Below are 9,177 nucleotides of genomic sequence, written 5' to 3'. Positions count from 1 at the left end.
GCCTAGCCACCTGGGCACACTAGGTTGCAGGTTCATGCATTGACATGCTTTCGGTCATTCTCATCACGGTTACTGGGCTTCCCCATTTTCTCCAGACGGTTTGACTATAGACACCATAGATCCTATTGGGCAGGACACTTGCAGGTCTATTGGCACTTCTTTTACGATAAGTAATATCTTCACACAGTATCTTCACCCTATATCGGCAAAGTACAACAGTTTGCTACACTGCTCGTAACGACACTTTACCATGGAGATCTCTCGGAGGTTGTGACACCCCAGACTGTTGCTACACTCATGGAGTATCCTTCAGTGGACATGGCAGCAGACATCTTCATCATTTGCCTCACATCTTCAGCTTCACGCGGTTTGTTCAGCATCCAATGCTGAGAGGGGGTGTTAGATTTACACCACTCTGATGCTTCACGTAGGTCTACGGCATACTTGTATGGCTAGTATGCCTTTGGGCTGGCCACCCACTGCATTGTCCGACCGTCCACTTCTGGGCCGACCACCGACATTGTATGGGTGCCCTATATTCATTTTTTCTTTGTTGGGTCGTGGAGCTTTTATTGGCACTGCCCGACCTCCCCTTGGGCACCTATATATGGGACCAAGCGGGTACCCACAGATATCTTCTGATTGTATAGACATGGTCTTCTTCTCTGGTAGTCAATGAGGGCTTGATCACCCCCTCTTCACCACACATAGCGTTTTGTGTTGTCTTCTCTCTCTCTCTCTCTGTCTCTCTCTCTCTCTCTCTCTCTCTCTTCCACACCTCTCTCTTCCACACACGCACACCCACAAATATCATCAGATTGTATAAGTAGGGTCTTCTGCTCTAGTAGTCAGTGAGGGGCTGATCGCCCCTTGTTCACGACAGATAGCGTTTTGTGTTGTCTACTCTCTCTCTTCCGTACACGCGCACCCATAGATATCATGTGATTGTATAGACACGGTCTTTTGCTCTGGTAGTCAGCGGGGGGCAAATCACCCCCTCTTCACCACAGACAGCGTTTTGTGTTGCCTACGTCGTTAAAACTCTCTTCTTCTTTTTCTTTTCTCTCTCTCTCTCTCTCTCATACATGCGCACCCATAGATATCATCTGATTGTATAGACAGGGTCTTTTGCTCTGGTAGTCGATGGGGGGCAGATTGCCCCTTGTTCAGCACACATAGCTATTGGCGTTGTGCTCTCTCTCTCTCTCTCTCTCTCTCTCTCTCTCTCGTACGCGCGCACTCTCACAACTATACCAAAGTTTTCAAATTATTTCACTTATTATGAGGTTATTTGTTTGGATGTAGGAATGCCCCTAGTCCCAAGCTCGCTTTTACAAAAAGCTTGAAAATTTGTTAACTTTTTATTACATGGTTTTAGTTCACTTGCTCTTCCCAAGAGAGGATTAGGGTTGTGTAAGCTTTATGACTCTCGTTGGGAAACTAAAACTCCCTTTATAGTATAGCTTTCCGATGACAAAGCCTTTTATTGATTGGAATAGGCTTTCAATAAAAAAGGATGCATAATCAAAAATGTGTAACAAGGCAACTTAGAATATGCTCGCATATAATGCAACTTATTTAAGAGTTTTGAACTGTCAAAATCATGTATTGCTCAGTAGTCCAATTTTGTTTCAGCTTTTTATCATCACAGCAAAGAGAAAATGAGTTTCAATAGATTATGTAAATTTCATTCTTTGTTAGTTTCTTTTAAATTTATGTTGAGTAGAAAAGAAATTATGTCGGTAGATACTATATGCGAAAAGAATATGTTCGTTTTGGGTGGCATTGAAAAGCTGCCTTTAAACTGAGATGACAATGAATAGACCATTTAATTTTTACCACAAAACCACAACTTCCAAAGCTCTAGCTTGCTTGGCACAGAATTTGTGCACAGGTATTTCCTGTTCAATTTTGTAATGCAAAATGGTGTGTTCCATGTCTATAATGGCTTACAATCTTGTCATCTCGGAACCATCTCTACTAAGAAGAGATACGCATCCGATAGATCATCATCAACTCCTTTTGGTGCCTCCCCCCAATGTAATTCTGGATAGATGGTCAGGTCTATGATGTGTGGTACCATCAAAAAACTGCTTTAACTCCACTAGATCTGTCCATCAAGAATCCCATACTACAGTCACTAAATTTCGAAAATTGCATTTTTGTCTTCCAAGGAACAAGATGTACCCAATACACATGACAACCCTGCTCCTTTCACTATAATAACATCCTGAGCAACACTAGCTCCTGACGCTGCAGGAGATCCCTGCGTGAAGTGGCCGCTGCCCTGCATGAAATCCCAAATTTTATGGGGATTCTGACCAATAGGCAGGATATGCTTAGAATGGCAGGTGTTTTGCAGCTTATGTTCTCAAACAGGCCAATGACCTTCAAAAACTCATCAACAAGGTCAATAAGGCTGCGAGCCAGTAGCCTACTAAGAACCTGCGAATTACTCTCTTTTTGAACTGCTAAAAATTTTACCTCGTACCATTAAATAACAAAAACTTCTTCCTCATCCATCAGTCTTGCACTTCCATAGAAAATATTTGACAGAAGGATGTGAGCCGCAGTGTTTGTAGGTGCCAAGTCCACCACATGAGCAGATACTTGCTCAGCAAGGTCTGCGTTTGAATGGCTCTTGCATGCGCTAAGAAAGCTCAACAAAATAACAATGTTGGGCTGAAAAGGAATTCTACCGGCAAAGTCTTCAGCTTCGTCCAAGCATCCAGCACGACAAAGCAGGTCCACAATGGAGGCACAGTGGCAAACACTTGCTGCCACATGACTATATCTAACCATGTGAATGAAGAAGTGACAAGCTTCGCCAATCATGCCTGCATGTCGACACGCAGTAAGAATACAACCAAATGTAAACCCATCCTGTCGTGCCCCGGTAGATTGCATGTGAATAGAGACATCAAAAGCTTCCCTCACCTTGCCATGCTCTGCATACCCACCAATCATCACGTTCCATGATACGGGATCTCGATGAGGCATTTTATCGAAGACTTCACGTGCATCCTCTAGACTGCCACACCTGGCATACATATCAACCAAAGCATTTACCGTATTCACATCGGCCTCATACTTCTCTTCTATGATATTTGCATGCATTAATCTTCCAAGCTCCACATCTAGCAGACCAGCACAAGCACCAATTACAATCGCAAAAGTTATGTAATTTGGTCGGACCCCTTCCTGCTGCATTTTCAGAAAGAAATCAAGTGCTTCATAATGGTGCTCATATTGCACATATCCTTGTATCAAAGCAGTCCAAGAGAACACATTTCGCCTAGGCACACGGCTAAAAGGTCTGAGCACTTGTGCATCTATCCTCGCAGGAACACATCCAGAGATCAATGGCTTAGACAAGACACCATTCTTGGGCCCCATCCTATCAAATACCTTGTGAGCTTCTTCAAAGCACCCACATTTTGAGTACATGTCAAGAAGAGCATTCATAACTGGAATTCGACACTCGAGTCCTGCATTTCGGACTTCTTCATGAATATTGCTACCCAAGTTGACATCTCCCAAGCTTGTGCACACACTAAGCAAGCAGCTGAATGTATACTCATCGGGTTTTAAACCCTCGACCTTTAGATTCTCAAAGTGTTTAAAAACCTCATCAGTGCGTCCATATTGGGCAAATGCAGTTATGATAGTGTTCCATGATATAAGGTCCTTCTTCGACATGCGCGTGAAAATTTCCTGTGCAAATTCCAAGCTTCCACATTTCGCATACATGTCCACAAGGGAATTTTTGACAAAAATACACTGCTCAAATTCAGTGCCAACAACACGTGAGTGGGCCCTTTGCCCCTCTTCCAAGCTGGGTGCAGCTGCACATGCATTGATGAGCTTGTTGTAGATGTAGTTGTTTGGCATCATGGCCTCTTGTTGCATTTGCTCAAAAAGAGCCATGGCTTCCTGACTATTATCATGTTGAGCATAAGCAGAAATCAGAATTGCCCAAGACCTGACATCCTTTTCGTTCAAGGAAGCGAACAAACTGTGTGCATTCTCCAAGCTTGAGCAGTCGCAATACATTCTAACAAGAGCAGTGCTAGGAATCACATGTAATTCGGACCCTTTCTCAACAAGCAGAGAATGGAGTAAACTTCCTCCTTGAGCGAAGGTAGGGTTAGAGCATAAAGAGAGAAGGCTAACAATGGTAAAGTCATTGGGCTCGATGCCCTTTCTTTGCATGCGATGGAACAAATCGAATGCAGCGTCACCAGATGGCTGTTGCGCTTGGCAAGAAATCATGGTGGTCCAAGAGACAACATCTCTCTTCGGCATATTGTTGAATAGATGAGAAGCCTCTGATCGCAACCCACAGGAGGCATAAAGGTTAAGAACATTGTTGAGGAGGGGGACATCTGTTTCCAAGCCATGTCTGATGAGAAGGTCATGAATAAGCTTCCCTTGAAAGAGGGATTGGCTTGCACAGAGACTAAGGGCAGTGAGCACCTGCTTGATCTGACTTCGATCCCATATCCTCTTCTTCCCTTTTGTGTCTCCATCGCTGACGCCGTTCTTAAGTTCCGCACTAGTAGTCTTGAGCGGGGATGGCAAAAGTGCCTTGAGCTGCTGCGTCGATAGGTTCAAATCGCGTTTGTAACTAGAAGATTGGATCATACAGAGGATGCCGAGAGAGAGAGAGAGAGAGAGAGAGAGAGAGAGAGATTGTTCCTAAGACGTGTGTGAAAATGTTTTTTGTTGCTGTAAAAGACTGGATCATAGTACCAGCGCTAGAAAAAAATACATTTTTCCTAGCCGGTGAAACTAGTCTTGCTTGGTGGGCATATGCAAGAGACTGCGTGTCTATCTAATATGTACAAATGTTGATCACATCAAGTGTATAGATCTGAAGACAAAATGCAAGTAAACCAAACTAAAGGAAGCAATGTGTATAATCAATGGATTGTAATAAAAAATGAATTGCTTTACTAACCTGCAATGCTATGCAGGTGTTTTTCGATCGTCTAAGCTAATACGCCGATCTTTGAGTCAAGCTACAGAAAAGCAATGTGAGTAGTTAAACATTTCGTCTTGCAATGAAGCACCACACATTGAAAATGCTAAATATGCAATGCACGGCATGCAGAAGTGCCATACAAAAGTATGGTGGAGATTGGCACTGTGGTCTCTTCATAAATAATAAGAAACGAAAGTCGTGCCATGTCCCATAGCATTTATGTGTTACACCAAGCGAACGTATAGGCATAGGGAATTGGATGTAGATAATGAACCTTGCAATCTTATCGAGTTGGAGTCGTGCTTGTGAAGTCGAAACGTCCACTATTGTGAATATATGTCCTCTCTGTCAGACACAAAACAAGAGTCGAGTCAAACGCAAAAGATACAAGATATTGACTAAGCTTATCGAGAAGCAGATCTAACTTTATGTTCTATGTCAAGGGTCCACTACATAAAGAGTTGTGGCTGCTTTTCTACAAGTGTCTTGCAAACCATACTTGCATTCAATTAAAATTTGATTAGGAAAAATTGCCTCAGGTGCCCGAACCTGAATAGGTTCTCCAGTCAAGTTCTAATTTTACACTTTTTGAGCAACTTCACTGTTAAAGGGCTCGAGGTTGCTATTGCATAACTCAGTCTCTTCTTAGTGTTTTTTTTTTTTAGTTTCTCTGCATCACACAAACACCCCCTTCGCCCTCGTCCAGCTCTTTTTCATCGTCGCTCAATTCACACTACCGACAAGTATAATACACTAAATCTACAGGTAAAGGTCAACGGATATGAGTGACGTGTTGGTTAGCGCATATTTGCAATCTCAGAGGAGTCGGGAGACCGAACGTCCCCACACATTTGGCGATGAAAAGTGCACACAGCTCTTGAGTGTCCAAGGTGGTGAGAGTGCCGGGGTTTCTTTTTCAATGAATGGTTGCATGCCACATCAAATTCACTACCCTGCACTTTTGCCTTTGGCATTAAGAACAACATGAACGCTACAGGTGGTGAATTGCTCAGAAGACCCAATGTCTCTTTCAAGTCGACGCTTCTCTTTAGTGGTAATCAAGAGACGTCTCCTGAATCCAACACTCCCTTCCCTGCTCTACAGATTTTGCAACTGACTGACTTGCTTGAAAGTTAAGCTCAAAGGATTGTGAAAGCCTCAGTGGGGAGGTCGAATGCACAAGAACATTTAGAAATTTTCTCGTGTAGGAAAACGGAGTCTTTCTTAGTGTTTTTCATACAATGCATAACATCATGAGCTTCTGCTCGAGAGGCACCGCATACCTAGCTAGGTACGATTGGGGGCAGGGGACCACCAGCCCCCCCACCGGGCCGGAGGTCTCCTGCCCCCAAACATACCTAGCTAGGTATGCGACGCCTCCCTCACAGAAGCTCATGATGTTGAGGTAAGTCACAATGTGGGAAATATTGTGAGAATTTGTCCAAAACTTCTTGTGATGTGAAAGGCACTCTATCGATGCTCAATTCTCACTTCAGCTCTGCTTGTTATCTCCTCTCTATCATAATTATCATCATAATAGCCCATCACATTCTTCTTTCATCTGATGTAGAGCGGTGTTTATAAAGCATGAAAGGAGCTTTATGCTACCAGCTTTTCAATGCTGGGAGCTTTTCATCGCCCGTGCACGAGTGGCCTAGATGGCTCGAGGTGGAGGATTCTGGGCTCAAAAAGAAACAAAAAACGGTAAGTTTTTAAAAAACCTTAAATTTGGTCTCGAACAGTTGGAAAAAGGGAGTCTTTTTCAGTGTTTTTCACACGATGCATAAAATCATGAGCTTCTGCTCGAGAGGCAATGCATACCTAGCTAGGTACGATTGGGGGCAAGGGACCAAGGGCCCCCCCACCGGGCTGGCGGTCCCCTGCCCCCAATCATACTTAGCTAGGTATGCAGTGCCTCCCCTCACAGAAGCTCATGATGTTGAGGTAAGTCACAATGTGGGAATTATTGTGAGAATTTGTCCGTGTAATTAAGTCGCCTTCAAAAAGCAGCGACGCTGGTTATTTTTATTTTTATTATTTTGTATTTGAGACCATGGGATTATGGTCAAAGATAGTGGCCTAGATCGTGCCAAGTGGCCTCTTCCACGTTCTTAGGCTCACCAAGTAAATAAGGGCAAACTTGAAATTCTCCTAAAGCTTTTGCCGGTAATTACACTAAAACTTGTGTAAATGTCCCGGTTTGCTTAAAGGCAAGCTCAAAAATATCCGAGATTTTACAGTTTCAGTCGATTAAAATACATTGGACCCCGGTTTTTTTCTAACACTAGATCATACAGAGGATGCAGAGAGAGAGAGAGAGAGAGAGAGAGAGAGAGAGAGAGAGAGAGAGAGATTGTTCCTAAGACGTGTGAAAATGTTTTTGTTGCTCTGTGTAGGCCTTATTAGAGGGCGTTCACTCTTTCGAGCGAAACTCTTCGGACAGGTTCGTGTATCCTTCGTGGCATGACTTGGTTGGAGCGAAGCACAACATTATCATGTCCGGACCTAACCAAGCAATGGAGAGCCCCATACCCCTCAAACAAAATGTTTTCCAACCTCTTTTCAGTACTCCTGAGTGCACTTTGAGCTGCTAACCCCACTCACTAGACGTCAAACAGCCTAGCCACGAGGCCAAAGCCATCTGTTGTCAGGAGTTCGTCATAAATTAAAGTGAGGAGGCCAAGCCACGAAGCCAAAGCCATCTGTAGTAAGGATTTCATTAGAAATTAAAGTGAAGATTGTCCACGAGAATTGTGAATTGAATGTACAAAGGAAAAAGGCTAAAGATGTGCACTCTTATGCTCATTCTGAACCTTCCCTTAGAGCCCTCCCTCATACACCCTTTAAAGGGTGCTACATTTGTACAGCCCTTCACCCCTTGGAATGAGTTGAATGAGTTCAGACATCCATTCCAGGTTGGCAGTTAGAGTTAGTTCAAATCAGACCAGAGACTTTAGATCAAACTTAAGTACAACTGAAATACAGAACTGTAACTCAAAAGAGATCGACACTAGAAAAGAGAATTGAAACTGGAATTTTATTATTCAAATAAAAAAAGTGTACAAATGGAGTCAATAACGAATGAGTTTCCAGCTTAATGAAAGTTACAAAGTACAATATCCCATGGCTCAAGATACTAGTATTAGGCTTGGGGTTGGGAACTTAGGTATCGGATCTAGGATTTAGGATACAAGATTCAGGATCTGGGATCGCAAAATGAAGTAATGGGCCATATTTATAGTCTTTTCAAATGGGCCCTGATTGGATGTGTACTGTGTCAGTTATCGTGGTAATTGTCTCTAGTTTAGAGCTTCTGGAAGCCTCCAATCCATCCTTTCACTAAAGGCCGTTCCCACCGTCTACATTCCTCCTCCCCTTTCTTGAATTTTGGTATGTGCCAAAATTTCAGAACGCCCCAATGTTCGTCTAGCGGACTTTCTTTTTATTTGGTGACTTCTTTTTAGAGGTTTTGTGGGGTACGACTCTGGAGCACTTGAACCAGCATTATCCTTCTAAATTAACCTGTAAAAGGCTTCCTACTGCAGCTGGTGGATCTTTGAGGCTTGGGGGGTGCACTATGTAATCATGTTAATGTACCATGTGAGTTCAACAAGAGCGATTTTAAATTGCAAATTAAAATAAGGGATTTTTATATTCAATTTTTAAAAAGAAATCCTAAAATAAGGGTTCAATTTAATTATTCAAACAAGTTAAAAAAGGAGGTTTTTAATTACCCCACAAATGCACGTTATATACGAGGGTACTGAATAGTGCACCACCCAAGCTTAGAGGCTTTGACCGTTAGCTGAAGAAGCTAATTTGTGATTTTAATCAATTTTCTGAGTTGTGCTTTCCAAGTTGAAACTTTTGCAAATCTGCAATCAGTTCACTGACCTGAGTCTTCTTCAACGCATCCTGCAGCGCTTGGTTCAAGGCCAATCACTCTGTTGTAGCTTCCCCATACCACTCTTTGAGCCCATCCACTATCTTGATGTAGAGTTACTGATGTGTTGGCTCAGTATGTGGGGAATAAAGTGCTAGGAAGAAGTGAGGCAACTCCGCTTCCGTTGCAGGAATGGCATAGTGGAGTGCTTGGGATCCAGGGAAAATTTCCTTGAAGTTCATAATCATCTGGTTCTCTTGCTATATCATCTTCCTTGTAATCCATACCAGATGAAAGAGACTTTTAAAAT

General features: G+C 42.9%; 1 protein-coding gene across 1 annotated transcript; it reads right to left on the bottom strand.

The window, feature by feature from the left end:
- Positions 1 to 1,754: 1,754 nt before the first annotated feature.
- Positions 1,755 to 4,676, bottom strand: LOC147436838 (pentatricopeptide repeat-containing protein At4g13650-like). Its single transcript, XM_086486240.1, has 2 exons — positions 4,477 to 4,676; positions 1,755 to 4,402 (listed from the first exon to the last, which is right to left on the bottom strand). Exons 1-2 carry the CDS (start codon positions 4,527 to 4,529, stop codon positions 2,494 to 2,496), a joined length of 1,962 nt encoding a protein of 653 aa, XP_086342366.1. The 5' UTR covers positions 4,530 to 4,676; the 3' UTR covers positions 1,755 to 2,493.
- Positions 4,677 to 9,177: the final 4,501 nt, after the last annotated feature.

Source organism: Adiantum capillus-veneris, chromosome 17 (assembly GCF_014529385.1).
Source record: "Adiantum capillus-veneris isolate H3 chromosome 17, ASM1452938v2, whole genome shotgun sequence".
NCBI lineage: Eukaryota > Viridiplantae > Streptophyta > Polypodiopsida > Polypodiales > Pteridaceae > Adiantum > Adiantum capillus-veneris.
The sequence above is the reverse complement of the archived record's forward strand: the minus strand, read 5'-3'. Positions and strand labels throughout refer to the sequence as shown.

What these genes read in the sequence shown, in the direction of transcription:
- LOC147436838 (XM_086486240.1), bottom strand. Translation starts at nt 4,529, where the DNA reads ATGGAGACACAAAAGGGAAGAAGAGGATATGGGATCGAAGTCAGATCA. An exon ending in ATCGAAGTCAGATCAAGCAG is followed by an intron (nt 4,403 to 4,476) that starts GTGCTCACTGCC and finishes CCTTCTCATCAG; the next exon opens with ACATGGCTTGGAAACAGATG.